The following is a 25,273-nucleotide window of genomic DNA, read 5'->3' on the forward strand; positions in this document are numbered from 1 at the left end:
GCCCCCCACCCTGGCCCCCACGCCCCCCACCATGGCCCCCCGCCCCCCCACCCTGGCCCCCACGCCCCCCACACCTTTGCCCCCCGCCCCCCACCCTGCCCCCCACCCTGGCCCCCGCCCCCCAACCTGGCCCCCCACCCTGTCCCCCCGCCCCCCACCCTGGCCCCCCACTCTGCCTCACGGTGGAACAGGCGGAGCACGGCAGTGTGTGTCAGACATGCATCTCTAATCAGATTCCACTCGGGAGCCTTCAAAGCCGCTAGGGAGCCATGCACGCTCTCACACACACACACACACACTTAAATCACCGGGTGTTCACTCCACCGAGTGTTCATTTAAAAACGGCTCCGGCTGCTTGGACAGCAGGTCACTATGTTTGCATTCTGTGTGTGTGTGCGTGTTTGTGTGTGTGTGCTTGCGCACAGGGAGCCGGTGTGGGAGCGGGGGCAGCTGTGCGGGGGCTTGGCGTTGGGTGGGTAGTGTGGCAGTGCCAGAGGCAGCAAGGGAGTGTTGTGCCAGCTACAGCCATTCAGGGATTCAGCAGTTAAGCCTCATTAAAAAACCCACGGAACGACAGAGAAAGAGAGAGAGGGAAAGGAGAGAGAGGCAGAGAGGGAAAGGAGAGAGAGAGGCAGAGAGGGAAAGGAGAGAGAGAGGCAGAGAGGGAAAGGAGAGAGAGAGGCAGAGAGAGAGGCAGAGAGGGAAAGGAGAGAGAGGCAGAGAGGGAAAGGAGAGAGAGGCAGAGAGGGAAGGAGAGAGAGGCAGAGAGGGAAAGGAGAGAGAGAGGCAGAGAGGGAAAGGAGAGAGAGAGGCAGAGAGGGAAAGGAGAGAGAGGCAGAGAGGGAAAGGAGAGAGAGAGGCAGAGAGGGAAAGGAGAAAGAGAGGCAGAGAGGGAAAGGAGAGAGAGACGCAGAGAGGGAAAGGAGAGAGTGGTAGAGAGAGAGAGGGGTATTAGGGAGATGGAAAAGGGAGAGAAAGAGAGAGAAAGGAGAGAGAAAGAACGAGGCGAAGGAAAGTAAGAAAGTGTGTGTTGTGCTAGCTGCTGATTAGAGCTCCCAGGGAGAGGGAACACATTGGGGGAGGAGGTAGAAATCAGACTGGCAGGCAGCACATCCATACAAACCTGCCGATTTACCATGCTCCACCTCTCGCTCCATCTTTCATTCTCTCTCTAGCTCCTTCATGCTTGCTCAGCCTCGTTCCAGTTCTCTCTGTCACACTAACCCTCCCTCTATATTTCATTCTCTCTCTCTTCACGCTCCCTCCATCTGTCTTTTAGTCGTACTCACTCTCTCTATTTCACACACTCACTGTTTCTAGCTTCCTTGCGCTTGCCGTGCCTTCCGCTCGCTCGGTCTCTAACGTGGTCTTACACAAAGCCTGGGAGTTGAGACGGAGAGAGGAAGGGAACGAGAGCACGGAAGGAAGGATGAAGAGGCTATTACCCTGCAACGCCACTGAGTGTGTTCATTTGTTAGTGCTGGCTTGTATATATGCCTCTCTGCAGTGTGTGTGTGTGTGTGTGTGTGTGTCAGCAGGGTATAGCTGAGCACTGTGCTCCCCATAGCTCTAAATGACAGGCTGGCTCTGTGGCCGTGCTGCTCTGTGGCCGTGCTGCTCTGTGGCCGTGCTGCTCTGTGGCCGTGCTGCTCTGTGGCCATGCTGCTCTGTGGTTTGCGGGGGAAGCAGCCGTTTTAAATGCTAAGTGGGAAGTGGTGATTAGGGGAGGAGAGCGGAGGGAGAGAGGGAGCGAGGGAGAGCAGAGAAGAGAAGAAAAGAGAGGTGCCTGGCTCTGATTGCTACCCCCGTCCACCCCTCCTTCTGCCCCCAGCTCTCTGCTCTCCCTGGGTAATGTGGGTCACGATATTGCAGCACTCAGCGCTCAGGGCAGTGTGTGTGTGTGTGTGTGTGTGTGTGTGTCAATGGAGATACGTCTCTCTACCGACACACACCGCCTCTGTGTTACATCACCACCATACTTCCAGCTCCACACAGACACGGAAACACACGGCTATTTCAGCTGTTGTTTTGTTTCCCTGCTCAGTCCAAGGCATTCGGGAACGAGAGATCTACCTCGCAAATAACAGGATTAGGAAACAAAATCCCAGAGAATCCCTGTAGAAGTCCCAGAGGCCAGGGAGGGAAGGTCTGAGAGGGAGAGAGAGTCCAGGAAGGGAGAGAGAGTCCAGGGAGGGAAGAGAGTCCAAGGAGGGAAGATAGAAAGGAGAGTCCGGAGAGGGAAGAGAGAGAGTCCAAAGAGAGCGAGAGGAGAGTCCAGGGAGGGAAGAGAGAGAGGAGAATCAAGAGAGGGAAGAGAGACAGGAGAGTCCAGGGAGGGAAGAGAGACAGGAGAGTCCAGGGAGGGAAGAGAGACAGGAGAGTCCAGGGAGGGAAGAGAGAGAGGAGAGTCCAGAGGGGGAAGAGAGAGAGGAGAGTCCAGAGAGAGAGAGGAGAGTCCAGGGAGGGAATAGAGAGAGAGGAGAATCAAGAGAGGGAAGAGAGAGAGGAGAGTCCAGAGAGAGAGAGAGGAGAGTCCAGGGAGGGAAAAGAGAGAGGAGAATCAAGAGAGGGAAGAGAGACAGGAGAGTCCAGGGAGGGAAGAGAGAGAGGAGAGTCCAGAGAGGGAAGAGAGAGAGGAGAGTCCAGAGAGAGAGAGGAGAGTCAAGGGAGGGAAGAGAGAGAGGAGAGTCCAGGGAGGGAAGAGAGACAGGAGAGTCCAGGGAGGGAAGAGAGACAGGAGAGTCCAGGGAGGGAAGAGAGAGAGGAGAGTCCAGAGGGGGAAGAGAGAGAGGAGAGTCCAGAGAGAGAGAGGAGAGTCCAGGGAGGGAAGAGAGAGAGGAGAATCAAGAGAGGGAAGAGAGAGAGGAGAGTCCAGAGAGAGAGAGAGGAGAGTCCAGGGAGGGAAAAGAGAGAGGAGAATCAAGAGAGGGAAGAGAGAAAGGAGAGTCCAGAGAGGGAAGAGAGAGAGGAGAGTCCAGAGAGGGAAGAGAGAGAGGAGAGTCCAGGGAGGGAAGAGCGAGAGGAGAGTCCAGAGAGGGAAGAGAGAGAGGAGAGTCCAGAGAGAGAGAGGAGAGTCCAGAGAGAGAGAGAGGAGAGTCCAGGGAGGGAAGAGAGAGAGGAGAGTCCAGAGAGAGAGAGGAGAGTCCAGAGAGAGAGAGGAGAGTCCAGAGAGAGAGAGGAGAGTCCAGGGAGGGAAGAGAGAGGAGAGTCCAGGGAGGGAAGAGAAAGAGGAGAGTCCAGAGAGGGAAGAGAGAGAGGAGAGTCCAGGGAGGGAAGAAAGAGAGGAGAGTCCAGAGAGGGAAGAGAGAGTGGAGAGTCCAGAGAGGGAAGAGAGAGAGGAGAGTCCAGAGAGGGAAGAGAGAGAGGAGAGTGCAGGGAGGGAAGAGAGAGAGGAGAGTCCAGAGAGGGAAGAGAGAGAGGAGAGTCCAGAGAGGGAAGGAGAGAGGAGAGTCCAGAGAGGGAAGAGAGAGAAGAGAGTCCAGAGGAAGGAAGAGAGAGAGGAGAGTCCAGGCAGGGAAGGGAGAGAGGAGAGTCCAGAGAGGGAAGAGAGAGAGGAGAGTCCAGAGAGAGAGAGGAGAGTCCAGAGAGAGAGAGAGGAGAGTCCAGGGAGGGAAGAGAGAGAGGAGAGTCCAGAGAGAGAGAGGAGAGTCCAGAGAGAGAGAGGAGAGTCCAGAGAGAGAGAGGAGAGTCCAGGGAGGGAAGAGAGAGAGGAGAGTCCAGGGAGGGAAGAGAGAGAGGAGAGTCCAGAGAGGGAAGAGAGAGAGGAGAGTCCAGGGAGGGAAGAAAGAGAGGAGAGTCCAGAGAGGGAAGAGAGAGTGGAGAGTCCAGAGAGGGAAGAGAGAGAGGAGAGTCCAGAGAGGGAAGAGAGAGAGGAGAGTGCAGGGAGGGAAGAGAGAGAGGAGAGTCCAGAGAGGGAAGAGAGAGAGGAGAGTCCAGAGAGGGAAGGAGAGAGGAGAGTCCAGAGAGGGAAGAGAGAGAAGAAAGTCCAGAGGAAGGAAGAGAGAGAGGAGAGTCCAGGCAGGGAAGGGAGAGAGGATAGTCCAGAGGAAGGAAGAGAGAGAGGAGAGTCCAGGGAGGGAAGAGAGAGAGGAGAGTCCAGGGAGGGAAGAGAGAGAGGAGAGTCCAGAGAGGGAAGAGAGAGAGGAGAGTCCAGAGAGAGAGGAGAGTCCAGAGAGGAAAGAGAGAGAGGAGAGTCCAGAGAGAGAGGAGAGTCCAGAGAGGAAAGAGAGAGAGGAGACTCCAGAGAGAGAGGAGAGTCCATGGAGGGAAGAGAGAGAGGAGAGTCCAGGGAGGGAAGGAGAGAGGAGAGTCCAGAGAGGGAAGAGAGAGAGGAGAGTCCAGGGAGGGAAGGGAGAGAGGAGAGTCCAGAGGAAGGAAGAGAGAGAGGAGAGTCCAGGGGAAGGAAGAGAGAGAGGAGTCCAGGGAGGGAAGAGAGAGAGAAGAGTCCAGAGAGGGAAGAGAGAGAGAAGCGTCCAGGGAGGAAAGAGAGAGAGGAGAGTCCAGGGAGGGAAGAGAGAGAGGAGAGTCCAGGGAGGGAAGAGAGAGAGGAGAGTCCAGGGAGGGAGGGAAGAGAGAGAGGAGAGTCCAGGGAGGGAAGAGAGAGAGGAGAGTCCAGGGAGAGAGGAGAGTCCAGGGAGGGAAGAGGGGCAGAAAGGCCAGAGGGAAGAGAGGGAGGAGAAGACAGGGAGGGAGGGAGGGAGGGAGGAGAGGACAAGGAGGGAGGGAGTGCTCCTAGTGGGTTCTGGGGTGCTCCTAGTGGGCAGGCTTATGTAAAATAGTATCAACTCATCAACACTTGAGGATTAGTGAGTGGAGAGAGGCAGAGAGGGCTGGAGCTGAAGCAGCAGTGTGGGCCACTGTGGAATTGAACTGAAGGGGGAAATTCTAATCCCCCTTTTAACTAAATGAATTGGATTTGTTGTGCGTTTTCTCTCTCTCTCTGGGAAGCACAGATCAGGTTAGGTGAGTGGAGTGAACTAGGCACCGTTTGGCAATCGCTGTTGGAGTGTGTATAAGAGGAGGAAAGTGTGTGTGTGTGTGTGTGTGTGTGCGCGCCAGAGCAGGGCTGATTAATAATGCCCTGAAATAGAGAACGGATGGAGGGAGGAAGAGAGAGAGAGGAAGAGAGGGAGGGAGGAAGAGAGAGAGAGGGAGCGAGGGATGCTAGCTCACTGCGGTTCTCTCAAGCACTCAATGGAACGCTGTCCTCTACTTCCCCTTGGTATATCTCCTCACCATCCATTTAAACTGTGTGGTGCCTGGGCGTGTGTGTGTGTCTGTGTGTGTGTAATGAGGCCGTCAGTTCCCTGTCCTGGCCCCCAGAAACCGCTGTGTTGGGCCAGAGCCAGAATACACGTAGGCAAAGCCGTGTTTTGAAAGTTCGTCATTGATCCAATCGCCGGTGACTTTGTTTTGACGTCCCCACCAACGACCTCCCTGACGTCCCCACCAACGACCTCCCTGACGTCCCCACCAACGACCTCCCTGACGGCACCCACCAACGACCTCCCTGACGTCCCCACCAACGACCTCCCTGACGGCAGTCTCAGACTGAAGTATGTAGTGAACATAGAACAGTGGAAGTATTCTGTTTGAGTCGTCAGGCAACCTCTCTCCCCCTCACTGCACCGCTCACAAGGGCCAGCCCTTAGAGGACGACCCCTCTGCAGCTGTTGCTAAGTAACCTGATAGTGGGGTAACGCGGTGCAACTCCCGAGGATGATACTGTGTCCCCCACAGATGAGGAACACACACACACACCATCTCTAAAGCAGTCTTACCAGAGAGGAATCCCTCCATGCCGTGGGAGTGTGTCATGCGGAGGAGGCTGCGGCCAGAGTACGTAGCCAGGGTTGGGTCAGCTCCGTAGGACAGCAGCAGACGGACCACTTCCAGATGGTCATTCTCCACCGCGTCATGTAGGGGCCTGGGGGGGAGGGAGACAGACACGCCACACACACACACTGGCGTTATGTACAGAGCCTTGGAAGGCAATTGTCCGTGTCCATATGTCTGGCCTGTGTGTTAGTGAGAGAGAAAGTGAGTGTCCATGCTTAAGTGTGTGTGTGTGTGTGTGTCTACCTGGTGCCTTCCTGGGCGCTACAGTTGACGTCGGCACCGTGCTCCAGCAGGTGCTGAGTGATAGCAAGCCAGCCACGTGCACATGCCTCGTGCAGCGCACAGTAGCCCGCGTTGTCACGGTGATTGACGTCACACACCCTGTTTTCCAGGCAGTACAGCACTACATCCTAGATAGGCCACAGAGAATAGAGGGGTTAGGGTCTCCACAGACAGGGGACAGAGGGGTTAGGGTCTCCACAGACAGGGGACAGAGGAGTTAGGGTCTCCACAGACAGGAGACAGAGGGGTTAGGGTCTCCACAGACAGGGGACAGAGGGGTTAGGGTCTCCACAGACAGGTGACAGAGGGGTTAGGGTCTCCACAGACAGGGGACAGAGGGGTTAGGGTCTCCACAGACAGGAGACAGAGGGGTTAGGGTCTCCACAGACAGGAGACCGAGGGGTTAGGGTCTCCACAGACAGGTGACAGAGGGGTTAGGGTCTCCACAGACAGGAGACCGAGGGGTTAGGGTCTCCACAGACAGGTGACAGAGGGGTTAGGGTCTCCACAGACAGGGGACAGAGGGGTTAGGGTCTCCACAGACAGGAGACCGAGGGGTAAGGGTCTCCTCTAACCGAGGAGAAGACAGGGAGGGAGGGTCTCCTCTAAACCCTCTGTATCAGACTGACTCAACCCTACCTAGACCCCGTGTTATTCCTCAGTATAATACCTACTACACTATCTGTATCAGACTGACTCAACCCTACCTAGACCCTGTGTTATTCCTCAGTATAATACCTACTACACTATCTGTATCAGACTGACTCAACCCTACCTAGACCCTGTGTTATTCCTCAGTATAATACCTACTACACTATCTGTATCAGACTGACTCAACCCTACCTAGACCCCGTGTTATTCCTCAGTATAATACCTACTACACTATCTGTATCAGACCGACTCCATACTACCTAGACCCTGTGTTATTCCTCAGTATAATACCTACTACACTATCTGTATCAGACTGACTCAACCCTACCTAGACCCTGTGTTATTCCTCAGTATAATACCTACTACACTATCTGCATCAGACTGACTCAACCCTACCTAGACCCTGTGTTATTCCTCAGTATAATACCTACTACACTATCTGTATCAGACTGACTCCATACTACCTAGACCCTGTGTTATTCCTCAGTATAATACCTACTACACTATCTGTATCAGACTGACTCAACCCTACCTAGACCCCGTGTTATTCCTCAGTATAATACCTACTACACTATCTGTATCAGACTGACTCAACCCTACCTAGACCCTGTGTTATTCCTCAGTATAATACCTACTACACTATCTGTATCAGACTGACTCAACACTACCTAGACCCTGTGTTAGCCCTCAGTATAATACCTACTACACTATCTGTATCAGACTGACTCAACCCTACCTAGACCCTGTGTTATTCCTCAGTATAATACCTACTACACTATCTGTATCAGACCGACTCCATACTACCTAGACCCTGTGTTATTCCTCAGTATAATACCTACTACACTATCTGTATCAGACTGACTCAACCCTACCTAGACCCTGTGTTATTCCTCAGTATAATACCTACTACACTATCTGTATCAGACCGACTCCATACTACCTAGACCCTGTGTTATTCCTCAGTATAATACCTACTACACTATCTGTATCAGACTGACTCAACCCTACCTAGACCCCGTGTTATTCCTCAGTATAATACCTACTACACTATCTGTATCAGACTGACTCAACCCTACCTAGACCCCGTGTTATTCCTCAGTATAATACCTACTACACTATCTGTATCAGACTGACTCAACTCTACCTAGACCCCGTGTTATTCCTTAGTATAATACCTACTACACTATCTGTATCAGACTGACTCAACCCTACCAAGACCCTGTGTTATTCCTAAGTATAATACCTACTACACTATCTGTATCAGACTGACTCCATACTACCTAGACCCCGTGTTATTCCTCAGTATAATACCTACTACACTATCTGTATCAGACTGACTCAACCCTACCTAGACCCCGTGTTATTCTTCAGTATAATACCTACTACACTATCTGTATCAGACTGACTCCATACTACCTAGACCCCGTGTTATTCCTCAGTATAATACCTACTACACTATCTGTATCAGACTGACTCAACACTACCTAGACCCCGTGTTATTCCTCAGTATAATACCTACTACACTATCTGTATCAGACTGACTCAACCCTACCTAGACCCTGTGTTATTCCTCAGTATAATACCTACTACACTATCTGCATCAGACTGACTCAACCCTACCTAGACCCTGTGTTATTCCTCAGTATAATACCTACTACACTATCTGTATCAGACTGACTCAACCCTACCTAGACCCTGTGTTATTCCTCAGTATAATACCTACTACACTATCTGTATCAGACTGACTCAACCCTACCTAGACCCTGTGTTATTCCTCAGTATAATACCTACTACACTATCTGTATCAGACTGACTCAACCCTACCTAGACCCTGTGTTATTCCTCAGTATAATACCTACTACACTATCTGCATCAGACTGACTCAACCCTACCTAGACCCCGTGTTATTCCTCAGTATAATACCTACTACACTATCTGTATCAGACTGACTCAACCCTACCTAGACCCTGTGTTATTCCTCAGTATAATACCTACTACACTATCTGTATCAGACTGACTCCATACTACCTAGACCCTGTGTTATTCCTCAGTATAATACCTACTACACTATCTGTATCAGACTGACTCAACACTACCTAGACCCTGTGTTATTCCTAAGTATAATACCTACTACACTATCTGTATCAGACTGACTCAACCCTACCTAGACCCTGTGTTATTCCTCAGTATAATACCTACTACACTATCTGTATCAGACTCACTCAACCCTACCTAGACCCTGTGTTATTCCTCAGTATAATACCTACTACACTATCTGTATCAGACTGACTCAACCCTACCTAGACCCTGTGTTATTCCTCAGTATAATACCTACTACACTATCTGTATCAGACTGACTCCATACTACCTAGACCCTGTGTTATTCCTCAGTATAGTACCTACTACACTATCTGTATCAGACTGACTCAACCCTACCTAGACCCTGTGTTATTCCTCAGTATAATACCTACTACACTATCTGTATCAGACTGACTCAACCCTACCTAGACCCTGTGTTATTCCTAAGTATAATACCTACTACACTATCTGTATCAGACTGACTCAACACTACCTAGACCCCGTGTTATTCCTCAGTATAATACCTACTACACTATCTGTATCAGACTGACTCAACCCTACCTAGACCCTGTGTTATTCCTCAGTATAATACCTACTACACTATCTGTATCAGACTGACTCAACACTACCTTGCCCCTCTTAGCCAGTCCTTCTAATATCAGAAGATGGTGTCCAAGAGAGATCGAACTGGAACTGGTCCATAGAACTGGATCTGTGAGGTTCTCATCCCTCATCCTCTCAACCAGGGCAGTGGAAGGTAAGCCATTACAGGAGCCTCCGCTCTGATTCCCATCTCTATGCAAATGCTGTGGAGTGGTCGCCGAGCCTTTCATTTTTCAATAAGTCTTATCAAACGGCTGCCTGGGCGGCTCAAAATAGCCCAGTCAATCTGTCCCTCCTGAACGGTCCCATATATTTTCTACTAACATCTGGGTAATGGATTTGGATGGCTGTGTGTGATGGCTCAGGCTGGCCAGTTATGGACCATATCCACAATGGCTGCGCAGTTGCTCCTAAAAACCTGGGATTCTGAGCCACTGGAGAGTATGTTTGAGCCGGAATGCCTCCTAGCAGAGAGCTTCTTTAACCCAACAGCAGGGAAGCAGGGGCCATTAAATTGTTTCTCCCCACCCAACTCCATTCAGTAAAGGGGATTAAACCAAATTGAATTCAGGTTTGGAATTTTAAAAAACTGCCAATTATTTTTCCATTGAGGAGGGATTCAATTTCAATTCACTTACTTTCACTTTCTGTGCCTGGCCTTATGAGTTAAAGGGATGCTTCATGATTTATTTACTTCCCCAGCCTCAGATGAACTTGTGGATACCAGTTGTATGTTTGAGTGCAGTATGAAGGACGTTAGAGGTAGACACTTCTAGGCATTGCGAAAACTCTAGTTGGCTTTTACAGTTGCGCTAGTTAGCAACTTCGTTCAAACCGCATGTGGAGACATATACATGGTATCCACGAGTTCTTCTGACTCCTGGGAAACATTGCCAAAATCCTGAAGTATCTCTTTAACATGACTCATGTCATGAGTCACAGTGGCAAAGAATTGGAATGAATTGCAATTCTATAGACAGTTTGCTGACTCCAAGGCCTGACCAAAGCAAGGTGACTATGGCTAACACAATGAGAATATTTTATTTATTTATATAACCTTTATTAAAACTAGGCAAGTCAGCTAAGAACAAATTCATATTTCCAATGACGGCCTACCAAGAGGCAAAACGCCTCCTGCGGGGACGTGGGGCTGGGATTAAAAATGTAAATATAGGACAAAACACACATCAAGACGAGACACCACTACATAAAGAGAGACCTAAGACAACAACATAGTGTAATGAAACAGGCAGGGAGCAGGTCTCGTACCCTCGACCTTCGAGCCCGAAGTCCAGCGTGCTATCGACTGTGCCGCAAAAGCATGCTCGTGCGGCAGGGTCGATTTCTGCTCTTATAAACCCAGGGTGGTTACACTACTCCCTCCTTTCAAAGAGCGCGTCGGCCAAGCACACGCACTGTCGTGGATGGGAGGTCCGATCTCTTCTGACACCAATGTAATGAAACAGCAGGGAGCAGGTCTCCAACCCTCCACCTTCTAGCCGGAGGTCCGGGGCGCGAGTTCAGCGTTTATAAAGCCAGGGTCGTTACAAAAGCATAGCATATGAATGTATATACCTAAAAGGTTCTCGATAACGGAAATATGTAGTCCTGTAGTATATTGTTAATGATAGAATCCAGTCAGAATGAGAAATATGTAGTCCTGTAGTATATTGTTAATGATAGAATCCAGTCAGAATGAGAAACATGTAGTCCTGTAGTATATTGTTAATGATAGAATCCAGTCAGAATGAGAAATATGTAGTCCTGTAGTATATTGTTAATGATAGAATCCAGTCAGAATGAGAAATATGTAGTCCTGTAGTATATTGTTAATGATAGAATCCAGTCAGAATAAGAACAGCAGAATAAAGCCAATAAGCATCAAGTCGACAGCAGTCTCTCTTCTGTCTATGTGCTCATTTACCTGTGTCAGACAGCGCTGCGCGGCGGGCGTCGTTAACAAACCACACACACCTTTCCAGTCAGCCCAGTGTGGCTAGCATCAAACCACACACACAACCCCAGACAAACAGAAGGAACCAGGGTAGCGAAGCGTGGAAAGAGAGAGAGGTCCAGAGAAAGAGAGTGAGAAAGATGGAGACTAGCAGCAGCGCTCCACAGAGAGCAGAAACAGACATTAGCATTCAGCTAGCGTAGCGCAGCTTTGACGTGCCCTCCCTCCCGACCCGTATTCATAGAATTCATTCACAGCTCCCCACCGCGGTGCTGTGAGCTGAGCACACACATACACAGAGAAAGTGTATGTATCTTTAGATACAGCGTGGTCGTGTGGCTGCTGTGGCAACAAATGAGTCCAACTCCTGCTACTGCCAGTGCCGTGGCAACTTATGCGCTAAACAGCGAGAGCTGGCATTGCGGTTGGCATGCCTGGTGGACAACAAAATAGACCATAACACAGTACACAGTGTTCAAACGACCAGCAGCCCCCACTCTTCTTAAATGGACTCTTCTCCAAAAAACAGCTCACCAACAGTGCTCAAACATAGACCCTACAGTCCCTCTCCAGTCTACTACCGAGGCGTGGTAGCTACCAGTCTACTACCGAGGGGCTGCCGCCACCAGTCTACTACAGAGGGGCTGCCGCCACCAGTCTACTACCGAGGCGTGGTAGCTACCAGTCTACTACCGTGGTGCTGCCGCCACCAGTCTACTACCGAGGGGCTGCCGCCACCAGTCTACTACCGAGGGGCTGCCGCCACCAGTCTACTACCGAGGGGCTGCCGCCACCAGTCTACTACCGAGGGGCTGCCGCCACCAGTCTACTACCGAGGGGCTGCCGCCACCAGTCTACTACCGAGGGGCTGCCGCCACCAGTCTACTACAGAGGGGCTGCCGCCACCAGTCTACTACAGAGGGGCTGCCGCCACCAGTCTACTACCGAGGCGTGGTAGCTACCAGTCTACTACCGTGGTGCTGCCGCCACCAGTCTACCACCGCGGCGCAGCCGCCACCAGTCTACTACAGAGGGGCTGCCGCCACCAGTCTACTACAGAGGGGCTGCCGCCACCAGTCTACTACAGAGGGGCTGCCGCCACCAGTCTACTACAGAGGGGCTGCCGCCACCAGTCTACTACAGAGGGGCTGCCGCTACCAGTCTACTACCGTGGTGCTGCCGCCACCAGTCTACTACAGAGGGGCTGCCGCCACCAGTCTACTACCGAGGGGCTGCCGCCACCAGTCTACTACAGAGGGGCTGCCGCCACCAGTCTACTACCGTGGCGCTGCCGCCACCAGTCTACTACCGAGGGGCTGCCGCCACCAGTCTACTACCGAGGGGCTGCCGCCACCAGTCTACTACAGAGGGGCTGCCGCCACCAGTCTACTACCGAGGGGCTGCCGCCACCAGTCTACTACCGAGGGGCTGCCGCCACCAGTCTACTACCGAGGCGTGGTAGCTACCAGTCTACTACCGTGGTGCTGCCGCCACCAGTCTACCACCGCGGCGCAGCCGCCACCAGTCTACTACAGAGGGGCTGCCGCCACCAGTCTACTACAGAGGGGCTGCCGCCACCAGTCTACTACCGAGGGGCTGCCGCCACCAGTCTACTACAGAGGGGCTGCCGCTACCAGTCTACTACCGTGGTGCTGCCACCACCAGTCTACTACCGAGGGGCTGCCGCCACCAGTCTACTACCGAGGGGCTGCCGCCACCAGTCTACCACCGCGGCGCAGCCGCCACCAGTCTACTACAGAGGGGCTGCCGCCACCAGTCTACTACAGAGGGGCTGCCGCCACCAGTCTACTACCGTGGGGCTGCCGCCACCAGTCTACTACCGAGGCGTGGTAGCTACCAGTCTACTACCGAGGGGCTGCCGCCACCAGTCTACTACCGAGGGGCTGCCGCCACCAGTCTACTACCGAGGGGCTGCCGCCACCAGTCTACTACCGTGTCGTGGTAGCTAACCGGTCTACTACCGAGGGGCTGCCGCCACCAGTCTACTACCGAGGGGCTGCCGCCACCAGTCTACCACCGCGGCGCAGCCGCCACCAGTCTACTACAGAGGGGCTGCCGCCACCAGTCTACTACAGAGGGGCTGCCGCCACCAGTCTACTACCGAGGGGCTGCCGCTACCAGTCTACTACCGAGGGGCTGCCGCCACCAGTCTACTACCGAGGCGTGGTAGCTACCAGTCTACTACCGAGGGGCTGCCGCCACCAGTCTACTACCGATGGGCTGCCGCCACCAGTCTACTACCGAGGGGCTGCCGCCACCAGTCTACTACCGAGGGGCTGCCGCCACCAGTCTACTACCGAGGGGCTGCCGCCACCAGTCTACTACAGAGGGGCTGCCGCCACCAGTCTACTACCGAGGCGTGGTAGCTACCAGTCTATTACCGAGGGGCTGCCGCCACCAGTCTACTACCGAGGGGCTGCCGCCACCAGTCTACTACCGAGGGGCTGCCGCCACCAGTCTACTACAGAGGGGCTGCCGCCACCAGTCTACTACCGAGGGGCTGCCGCCACCAGTCTACTACAGAGGGGCTGACGCCACCAGTCTACTACCGCGGCGCAGCCACCACCAGTCTACTACCGTGGCAGATACTAGTCTACTACTGTGTCGTGGTAGCTACCAGTCTACTACCGAGGGGCTGCCGCCATTAGTCTACTACCGAGGGGCTGCCGCCACCGGTCTACTACCGAGGCGTGGTAGCTACCAGTCTACTACCGAGGGGCTGCCGCCAACAGTCTACTACCGTGTCGTGGTAGCTACCAGTCTACTACCGAGGGGCTGCCGAAACCAGTCTACTACCGAGGGGCTGCCGCCACCAGTCTACTACCGAGGGGCAGCCGCCACTAGTCTACTACCGAGGGGCTGCCGCAACCAGTCTACTACCGAGGGGCTGTCGCCACCAGTCTACTACCGAGGGGCTGCCGCCACCAGTCTACTACCGAGGGGCTGCCGCCACCAGTCTACTACCGAGGGGCTGCCGCCACCAGTCTACTACCGCGGCGCAGCCGCCACCAGTCTACTACCGTGGCAGATACTAGTCTACTACCGTGTCGTGGTAGCTACCAGTCTACTACCAAGGGGCTGCCGCTACTAGTCTACTACCGAGGGGCTGCCGCCACAAGTCTACTACCGAGGCGTGGTGGCTACCAGTCTACTACCGAGGGGCTGCCGCCACCAGTCTACTGCCGAGGCGTGGTAGCTACCAGTCTACTACGGTGGTATGGTAGCTACTAGTCTACTACGGTGGTGTGGTAGCTACTAGTTTACTACTGTGATGTGGTAGCTACTAGTTTACTACTGTGGTGTGGTAGCTACTAGTTTACTACTGTGATGTGGTAGCTACTAGTCTACTACTGTGGTGTGGTAGCTACTAGTCTACTACTGTGGTGTGGTAGCTACTAGTCTACTACGGTGGTGTGGTAGCTACTAGTCTACTACGGTGGTGTGGTAGCTACTAGTTTACTACGGTGGTGTGGTAGCTACTAGTTTACTACTGTGGTGTGGTAGCTACTAGTTTACTACGGTGGTGTGGTGGCTACTAGTTTACTACTGTGGTGTGGTAGCTACTAGTTTACTACTGTGGTGTGGTAGCTACTAGTTTACTACGGTGGTGTGGTGGCTACTAGTTTACTACTGTGGTGTGGTAGCTACTAGTCTACTAATGTGGTGTGGTAGCTACTAGTTTACTGCTGTGGTGTGGTAGCTACTAGTCTACTGCTGTGGTGTGGTAGCTACTAGTCTACTACTGTGGTGTGGTAGCTATTAGTCTACTACTGTGGTGTGGTAGCTACTAGTCTACTAATGTGGTGTGGTAGCTACTAGTTTACTGCTGTGGTGTGGTAGCTACTAGTCTACTACTGTGGTGTGGTAGCTACTAGTTTACTACTGTGGTGTGACAGCTTCTAGTCTACTACTGTGGTGTGGTAGCTACTAGTCTACTACTGTGGTGTGGTAGCTACTAGTCTACTACTGTGGTGTGGTAGCTACTAGTCTACTACTGTGGTGTGGTAGCTACTAGTTTACTACTGTGGTGTGGTAGCTACTAGTCTACTACTGTGGTGTGGTAGCTACTAGTTTAGTACGGTGGTGTGGTGGCTACTAGTCTACTACTGTGGTGTGGTAGCTACTAGTTTACTACTGTGGTGTGGTAGCTACTAGTCTAGTACTGTGGTGTGGTAGCTACTAGTCTACTACTGTGGTGTGGTAGCTACTAGTCTACTGCTGTGGTGTGGTAGCTACTAGTCTACTACGGTGGTGTGGCAGCTACTAGTCTACTACTGTGGTGTGGTAGCTACTAGTCTACTACTGTGGTGTGGTAGCTACTAGTCTACTACTGTGGTGTGGTAGCTACTAGTCTACTACTGTGGTGTGGTAGCTACTAGTCTACTACTGTGGTGTGGTAGCTACTAGTCTACTACTGTGGTGTGGTAGCTACTAGTCTACTGCTGTGGTGTGGTAGCTACTAGTCTACCGCGGTGGTGTGGCAGCTACTAGTCTACTACTGTGGTGTGGTAGCTACTAGTCTACTACTGTGGTGTGGTAGCTACTAGTCTACTACTGTGGTGTGGTAGCTACTAGTCTACTGCTGTGGTGTGGTAGCTACTAGTCTACTACTGTGGTGTGGTAGCTACTAGTCTACTACTGTGGTGTGGTAGCTACTAGTTTACTACTGTGGTGTAGTAGCTACTAGTCTACTACGGTGGTGTGGTAGCTACTAGTTTACTACTGTGGTGTGGTAGCTACTAGTTTACCACTGTGGTGTAGTAGCTACTAGTCTACTACGGTGGTGTGGTAGCTACTAGTCTACTACGGTGGTGTGGTAGCTACTAGTTTACTACTGTGGTGTGGTAGCTACTAGTTTACTACTGTGGTGTAGTAGCTACTAGTCTACTACGGTGGTGTGGTAGCTACTAGTCTACTACGGTGGTGTGGTAGCTACTAGTTTACTACTGTGGTGTGGTAGCTACTAGTCTACTACTGTGGTGTGGTAGCTACTAGTCTACTACTGTGGTGTGGTAGCTACTAGTTTACTACGGTGGTGTGGTGGCTACTAGTTTACTACGGTGGTGTGGTAGCTACTAGTCTACTACCGTGGTGTGGTAGCTACTAGTCTACTACGGTGGTGTGGTAGCTACTAGTTTACTACTGTGGTGTAGTAGCTACTAGTCTACTACGGTGGTGTGGTAGCTACTAGTCTACTACTGTGGTGTGGTAGCTACTAGTCTACTACTGTGGTGTGGTAGCTACTAGTCTAGTACTGTGGTGTGGTAGCTACTAGTTTACTACTGTGGTGTAGTAGCTACTAGTCTACTACGGTGGTGTGGTAGCTACTAGTCTACTACGGTGGTGTGGTAGCTACTAGTCTACTACTGTGGTGTGACAGCTACTAGTTTACTACTGTGGTGTGGTAGCTACTAGTCTACTACTGTGGTGTGGTAGCTACTAGTCTACTACTGTGGTGTGGTAGCTACTAGTCTACTACTGTGGTGTGGTAGCTACTAGTCTACTACTGTGGTGTGGTAGCTACTAGTTTACTACTGTGGTGTGGTAGCTACTAGTCTACTACGGTGGTGTGGTAGATACTAGTCTACTACTGTGGTGTGGTAGCTACTAGTTTACTACGGTGGTGTGGTAGCTACTAGTCTACTACGGTGGTGTGGTAGCTACTAGTCAACTACGGTGGTGTGGTAGCTACTAGTTTACTACTGTGGTGTGGTAGCTACTAGTCTACTACTGTGGTGTGGTAGCTACTAGTTTACTACTGTGGTGTGGTAGCTACTAGTTTACTACTGTGGTGTGGTAGCTACTAGTCTACTACTGTGGTGTGGTAGCTACTAGTCTACTACGGTGGTGTGGTAGCTACTAGTCTACTACTGTGGTGTGGTAGCTACTAGTTTACTACTGTGGTGTGGTAGCTACCAGTTTACTACTGTGGTGTGGTAGCTACTAGTCTACTACTGTGGTGTGGTAGCTACTAGTTTACTACTGTGGTGTGGTAGCTACTAGTTTACTACTGTGGTGTGGTAGCTACTAGTCTACTACTGTGGTGTGGTAGCTACTAGTTTACTACTGTGGTGTGGTAGCTACCAGTTTACTACTGTGGTGTGGTAGCTACTAGTTTACTACTGTGATGTGGTAGCTACTAGTCTACTACTGTGGTGTGGTAGCTACTAGTCTACTGCTGTGGTGTGGTAGCTACTAGTTTACTACTGTGGTGTGGTAGCTACTAGTCTACTACTGTGGTGTGGTAGCTACGAGTTTACTACTGTGGTGTGGTAGCTACTAGTCTACTACTGTGGTGTGGTAGCTACTAGTCTAGTACTGTGGTGTGGTAGCTACTAGTCTACTACTGTGGTGTGACAGCTACTAGTCTAGTACTGTGGTGTGGTAGCTACTAGTCTACTACTGTGGTGTGGTAGCTACTAGTCTAGTACTGTGGTGTGGTAGCTACTAGTCTACTACGGTGGTGTGGTAGCTACTAGTTTACTACTGTGGTGTAGTAGCTACTAGTCTACTACGGTGGTGTGGTAGCTACTAGTCTACTACGGTGGTGTGGTAGCTACTAGTCTACTACTGTGGTGTGGTAGCTACTAGTCTAGTACTGTGGTGTGGTAGCTACTAGTTTACTACTGTGGTGTAGTAGCTACTAGTCTACTACGGTGGTGTGGTAGCTACTAGTCTACTACGGTGGTGTGGTAGCTACTAGTCTACTACTGTGGTGTGACAGCTACTAGTTTACTACTGTGGTGTGGTAGCTACTAGTCTACTACTGTGGTGTGGTAGCTACTAGTCTACTACTGTGGTGTGGTAGCTACTAGTCTACTACTGTGGTGTGGTAGCTACTAGTTTACTACTGTGGTGTGGTAGCTACTAGTCTACTACGGTGGTGTGGTAGATACTAGTCTACTACGGTGGTGTGGTAGATACTAGTCTACTACTGTGGTGTGGTAGCTACTAGTCTACTACTGTGGTGTGGTAGCTACTAGTTTACTACTGTGGTGTGGTAGCTACTAGTTTACTACTGTGGTGTGGTAGCTACTAGTCTACTACTGTGGTGTGGTAGCTACTAGTCTACTACGGTGGTGTGGTAGCTACTAGTCTACTACTGTGGTGTGGTAGCTACTAGTTTACTACTGTGGTGTGGTAGCTACCAGTTTACTACTGTGGTGTGGTAGCTACTAGTCTACTACTGTGGTGTGGTAGCTACTAGTTTACTACTGTGGTGTGGTAGCTACTAGTTTACTACTGTGGTGTGGTAGCTACTAGTCTACTACTGTGGTGTGGTAGCTACTAGTCTACTACGGTGGTGTGGTAGCTACTAGTCTACTACTGTGGTGTGGTAGCTACTAGTTTACTACTGTGGTGTGGTAGCTACCAGTTTACTACTGTGGTGTGGTAGCTACTAGTTTACTACTGTGATGTGGTAGCTACTAGTCTACTACTGTGGTGTGGTAGCTACTAGTCTACTGCTGTGGTGTGGTAGCTACTAGTCTACTACTGTGGTGTGGTAGCTACTAGTCTACTACTGTGGTGTGGTAGCTACGAGTTTACTACTGTGGTGTGGTAGCTACTAGTCTACTACTGTGGTGTGGTAGCTACTAGTCTAGTACTGTGGTGTGGTAGCTACTAGTCTACTACTGTGGTGTGACAGCTACTAGTCTAGTACTGTGGTGTGGTAGCTACTAGTCTACTGCTGTGGTGTGGTAGCTACTAGTCTACTACTGTGGTGTGACAGCTACTAGTCTAGTACTGTGGAGTGGTAGCTACTAGTCTACTACGGTGGTGTGGTAGCTACTAGTTTACTACGGTGGTGTAGTAGCTACTAGTCTACTACTGTGGTTTGGTAGCTACTAGTCTACTGCTGTGGTGTGGTAGCTACTAGTCTACTACGGTGGTGTGGTAGCTACTAGTCTACTACTGTGGTGTGGTAGCTACTAGTTTACTACTGTGGTGTGGTAGCTACTAGTCTACTACTGTGGTGTGGTAGCTACTAGTCTACTACGGTGGTGTGGTAGCTACTAGTCTACTACGGTGGTGTGGTAGATACTAGTTTACTACTGTGTTGTGGTAGCTACTAGTCTACTACTGTGGTGTGGTAGCTACTAGTTTACTACTGTGGTGTGGTAGCTACTAGTCTACTACGGTGGTGTGGTAGATACTAGTTTACTACTGTGGTGTGGTAGCTACTAGTCTACTACGGTGGTGTGGTAGATACTAGTCTACTACTGTGGTGTGGTAGCTACTAGTCTACTACTGTGGTGTGGTAGCTACTAGTCTACTACTGTGGTGTGGTAGCTACTAGTCTACTACTGTGGTGTGGTAGCTACTAGTCTAGTACTGTGGTGTGGTAGCTACTAGTCTAGTACTGTGGTGTGGTAGCTACTAGTCTACTACTGTGGTGTGGCAGCTACTAGTCTACTGCTGTGGTGTGGCAGCTACTAGTCTACTACTGTGGTGTGGTAGCTACTAGTCTACTACTGTGGTGTGGTAGCTACTAGTCTACTACTGTGGTGTGGTAGCTACTAGTCTACTACTGTGGTGTGGTAGCTACTAGTCTACTACTGTGGTGTGGTAGCTACTAGTCTACTACTGTGGTGTGGTAGCTGCTAGTCTACTACTGTGGTGTGGTAGCTACTAGTCTACTACTGTGGTGTGGTAGCTACTAGTCTACTACGGTGGTGTGGTAGCTACTAGTCTACTACTGTGGTGTGGTAGCTACTAGTCTACTACTGTGGTGTGGTAGCTACTAGTCTACTACTGTGGTGTGGTAGCTACTAGTCTACTACGGTGGTGTGGTAGCTACTAGTCTACTACTGTGGTGTGGTAGCTACTAGTTTACTACTGTGGTGTGGTAGCTACTAGTTTACTGCTGTGGTGTGGTAGCTACTAGTTTACTACTGTGGTGTGGTAGCTACTAGTCTACTACTGTGGTGTGGTAGCTACTAGTCTACTACTGTGGTGTGGTAGCTACTAGTCTACTACTGTGGTGTGGCAGCTACTAGTCTAGTACTGTGGTGTGGTAGCTACTAGTCTAGTACTGTGGTGTGGTAGCTACTAGTCTACTACTGTGGTGTGGTAGCTACTAGTCTACTGCTGTGGTGTGGTAGCTACTAGTCTACTGCTGTGGTGTGGTAGCTACTAGTCTACTACTGTGGTGTGGTAGCTACTAGTCTACTACTGTGGTGTGGTAGCTACTAGTCTACTACTGTGGTGTGGTAGCTACTAGTCTACTACTGTGGTGTGGTAGCTACTAGTCTACTGCTGTGGTGTGGTAGCTACTAGTCTACTACTGTGGTGTGGTAGCTACTAGTCTACTACTGTGGTAGCTACTAGTCTACTACTGTGGTGTGGTAGCTACTAGTCTACTACTGTGGTGTGGTAGCTACTAGTCTACTACTGTAGTAGCTACTAGTCTACTGCTGTGGTGTGGTAGCTACTAGTCTACTACTGTGGTGTGGTAGCTACTAGTCTACTGCTGTGGTGTGGTAGCTACTAGTCTACTACTGTGGTGTGGTAGCTACTAGTCTACTACTGTGGTGTGGTAGCTACTAGTCTACTACTGTGGTGTGGTAGCTACTAGTCTACTACTGTGGTGTGGTAGCTACTAGTCTACTACTGTGGTGTGGTAGCTACTAGTCTACTACTGTGGTGTGGTAGCTACTAGTCTACTACTGTGGTGTGGTAGCTACTAGTCTACTACTGTGGTGTGGTAGCTACTAGTCTACTACTGTGGTGTGGTAGCTACTAGTCTACTACTGTGGTGTGGTAGCTACTAGTCTACTACTGTGGTGTGGTAGCTACTAGTCTACTACGGTGGTGTGGTAGCTACTAGTCTACTACTGTGGTGTGGTAGCTACTAGTCTACTACTGTGGTGTGGTAGCTACTAGTCTACTACTGTGGTGTGGTAGCTACTAGTCTACTACGGTGGTGTGGTAGCTACTAGTCTACTACTGTGGTGTGGTAGCTACTAGTTTACTACTGTGGTGTGGTAGCTACTAGTTTACTGCTGTGGTGTGGTAGCTACTAGTTTACTACTGTGGTGTGGTAGCTACTAGTCTACTACTGTGGTGTGGTAGCTACTAGTCTACTACTGTGGTGTGGTAGCTACTAGTCTACTACTGTGGTGTGGCAGCTACTAGTCTAGTACTGTGGTGTGGTAGCTACTAGTCTAGTACTGTGGTGTGGTAGCTACTAGTCTACTACTGTGGTGTGGTAGCTACTAGTCTACTGCTGTGGTGTGGTAGCTACTAGTCTACTGCTGTGGTGTGGTAGCTACTAGTCTACTACTGTGGTGTGGTAGCTACTAGTCTACTACTGTGGTGTGGTAGCTACTAGTCTACTACTGTGGTGTGGTAGCTACTAGTCTACTACTGTGGTGTGGTAGCTACTAGTCTACTGCTGTGGTGTGGTAGCTACTAGTCTACTACTGTGGTGTGGTAGCTACTAGTCTACTACTGTGGTAGCTACTAGTCTACTACTGTGGTGTGGTAGCTACTAGTCTACTACTGTGGTGTGGTAGCTACTAGTCTACTACTGTAGTAGCTACTAGTCTACTGCTGTGGTGTGGTAGCTACTAGTCTACTACTGTGGTGTGGTAGCTACTAGTCTACTGCTGTGGTGTGGTAGCTACTAGTCTACTACTGTGGTGTGGTAGCTACTAGTCTACTACTGTGGTGTGGTAGCTACTAGTCTACTACTGTGGTGTGGTAGCTACTAGTCTACTACTGTGGTGTGGTAGCTACTAGTCTACTACTGTGGTGTGGTAGCTACTAGTCTACTACTGTGGTGTGGTAGCTACTAGTCTACTACTGTGGTGTGGTAGCTACTAGTCTACTACTGTGGTGTGGTAGCTACTAGTCTACTACTGTGGTGTGGTAGCTACTAGTCTACTACTGTGGTGTGGTAGCTACTAGTCTACTACTGTGGTGTGGTAGCTACTAGTCTACTACTGTGGTGTGGTAGCTACTAGTCTACTACTGTGGTGTGGTAGCTACTAGTCTACTACGGTGGTGTGGTAGCTACTAGTCTACTACTGTGGTGTGGTAGCTACTAGTCTACTACTGTGGTGTGGTAGCTACTAGTCTACTACTGTGGTGTGGTAGCTACTAGTCTACTACGGTGGTGTGGTAGCTACTAGTCTACTACTGTGGTGTGGTAGCTACTAGTTTACTACTGTGGTGTGGTAGCTACTAGTTTACTGCTGTGGTGTGGTAGCTACTAGTTTACTACTGTGGTGTGGTAGCTACTAGTCTACTACTGTGGTGTGGTAGCTACTAGTCTACTACTGTGGTGTGGTAGCTACTAGTCTACTACTGTGGTGTGGCAGCTACTAGTCTAGTACTGTGGTGTGGTAGCTACTAGTCTAGTACTGTGGTGTGGTAGCTACTAGTCTACTACTGTGGTGTGGTAGCTACTAGTCTACTGCTGTGGTGTGGTAGCTACTAGTCTACTGCTGTGGTGTGGTAGCTACTAGTCTACTACTGTGGTGTGGTAGCTACTAGTCTACTACTGTGGTGTGGTAGCTACTAGTCTACTACTGTGGTGTGGTAGCTACTAGTCTACTACTGTGGTGTGGTAGCTACTAGTCTACTGCTGTGGTGTGGTAGCTACTAGTCTACTACTGTGGTGTGGTAGCTACTAGTCTACTACTGTGGTAGCTACTAGTCTACTACTGTGGTGTGGTAGCTACTAGTCTACTACTGTGGTGTGGTAGCTACTAGTCTACTACTGTAGTAGCTACTAGTCTACTGCTGTGGTGTGGTAGCTACTAGTCTACTACTGTGGTGTGGTAGCTACTAGTCTACTGCTGTGGTGTGGTAGCTACTAGTCTACTACTGTGGTGTGGTAGCTACTAGTCTACTACTGTGGTGTGGTAGCTACTAGTCTACTACTGTGGTGTGGTAGCTACTAGTCTACTACTGTGGTGTGGTAGCTACTAGTCTACTACTGTGGTGTGGTAGCTACTAGTCTACTGCTGTGGTGTGGTAGCTACTAGTCTACTGCTGTGGTGTGGTAGCTACTAGTCTACTACTGTGGTGTGGTAGCTACTAGTCTACTACTGTGGTGTGGTAGCTACTAGTCTACTACTGTGGTGTGGTAGCTACTAGTCTACTACGGTGGTGTGGTAGCTACTAGTCTACTACTGTGGTGTGGTAGCTACTAGTTTACTACTGTGGTGTGGTAGCTACTAGTTTACTGCTGTGGTGTGGTAGCTACTAGTTTACTACTGTGGTGTGGTAGCTACTAGTCTACTACTGTGGTGTGGTAGCTACTAGTCTACTACTGTGGTGTGGTAGCTACTAGTCTACTACTGTGGTGTGGCAGCTACTAGTCTAGTACTGTGGTGTGGTAGCTACTAGTCTAGTACTGTGGTGTGGTAGCTACTAGTCTACTACTGTGGTGTGGTAGCTACTAGTCTACTGCTGTGGTGTGGTAGCTACTAGTCTACTGCTGTGGTGTGGTAGCTACTAGTCTACTACTGTGGTGTGGTAGCTACTAGTCTACTACTGTGGTGTGGTAGCTACTAGTCTACTACTGTGGTGTGGTAGCTACTAGTCTACTACTGTGGTGTGGTAGCTACTAGTCTACTGCTGTGGTGTGGTAGCTACTAGTCTACTACTGTGGTGTGGTAGCTACTAGTCTACTACTGTGGTAGCTACTAGTCTACTACTGTGGTGTGGTAGCTACTAGTCTACTACTGTGGTGTGGTAGCTACTAGTCTACTACTGTGGTGTGGTAGCTACTAGTCTACTACTGTAGTAGCTACTAGTCTACTACTGTGGTGTGGTAGCTACTAGTCTACTGCTGTGGTGTGGTAGCTACTAGTCTACTACTGTGGTGTGGTAGCTACTAGTCTACTACTGTGGTGTGGTAGCTACTAGTCTACTACTGTGGTGTGGTAGCTACTAGTCTACTACTGTGGTGTGGTAGCTACTAGTCTACTACTGTGGTGTGGTAGCTACTAGTCTACTGCTGTGGTGTGGTAGCTACTAGTCTACTGCTGTGGTGTGGTAGCTACTAGTCTACTGCTGTGGTGTGGTAGCTACTAGTCTACTGCTGTGGTGTGGTAGCTACTAGTCTACTACTGTGGTGTGGTAGCTACTAGTCTACTACTGTGGTGTGGTAGCTAGTAGTCTAGTACTGTGGTGTGGTAGCTACTAGTCTACTACTGTGGTGTGGTAGCTACTAGGCCCAATTCTGCTATGAACGTGTACATGGTACAGATCCACATATTAAAAGCACAGCGGGCTGTAGTGAGCTGTGGAGGTCTGTCTGTTTTCCAGCCGGCTGGTCGGTCGGTGGAGCTAAGCGGGGTATTAAACACATGATAAAGCACAGCTTTAATGGCCGCCAGAGGAGAGGAGCACAGTGGAGAGCACAGGGTTGTTGATTTCTTTCCCGCCGCAGTAAAACACCCACGTCCCGCTCTCCCTTCATAGTTCCTCTTTAATCTCTTCCTCCTCAGGGAGGATTGCCTTCCAGCTCACCCGCCCCCCCCCTCCCCACAGACTGTTAACCCTCTAGCTACTCTATCACCTAGAGAACACAACCACACACACTCCCTCACAAGCCTAACTCCCTCACAAACCACACATACGGTATGATAGACAAGTCTCACAAAGAAGTGTTAGAATTTAAATGCATATGGAGGTTAGAGCGAGGAGAGCGGGAGAGGGATTCCAACCTTGAGAATGCTGAAGCGTTGTTTCTCATCTACTAACACTTGACAGACTGGGACACACACGCACACTCGGACATACACACACGCTACACAGGCATACTCTCCATTTTTCACTGTGTCCTAAGCGTCATCTAGACCGGCGCCGTTTAGATAATCAGGAAGTGAA

The 25,273-nt window shown here is 50.4% G+C and overlaps 1 protein-coding gene across 5 annotated transcripts in view; it reads right to left on the bottom strand.

The window, feature by feature from the left end:
* LOC110497008 (BCL-6 corepressor) overlaps positions 1-25,273 on the bottom strand; it is an 89,576-nt gene that overhangs the window by 15,882 nt on the left and 48,421 nt on the right. For all 5 annotated transcript variants that reach the window (XM_090207709.1, XM_090207708.1, XM_090207707.1 and 2 more), the window contains 2 exons: positions 6,082-6,248; positions 5,781-5,926 (listed from right to left, as the gene is read on the bottom strand). In XM_090207709.1, coding sequence (XP_090063835.1) covers positions 5,781-5,926; positions 6,082-6,248 — 313 coding nt within the window. The remainder of the gene's footprint in view (positions 1-5,780; positions 5,927-6,081; positions 6,249-25,273) is intronic.

This window comes from Oncorhynchus mykiss, chromosome 18 (assembly GCF_057628025.1).
Source record: "Oncorhynchus mykiss isolate SJ-2025 chromosome 18, ASM5762802v1, whole genome shotgun sequence".
Lineage (NCBI taxonomy): Eukaryota > Metazoa > Chordata > Actinopteri > Salmoniformes > Salmonidae > Oncorhynchus > Oncorhynchus mykiss.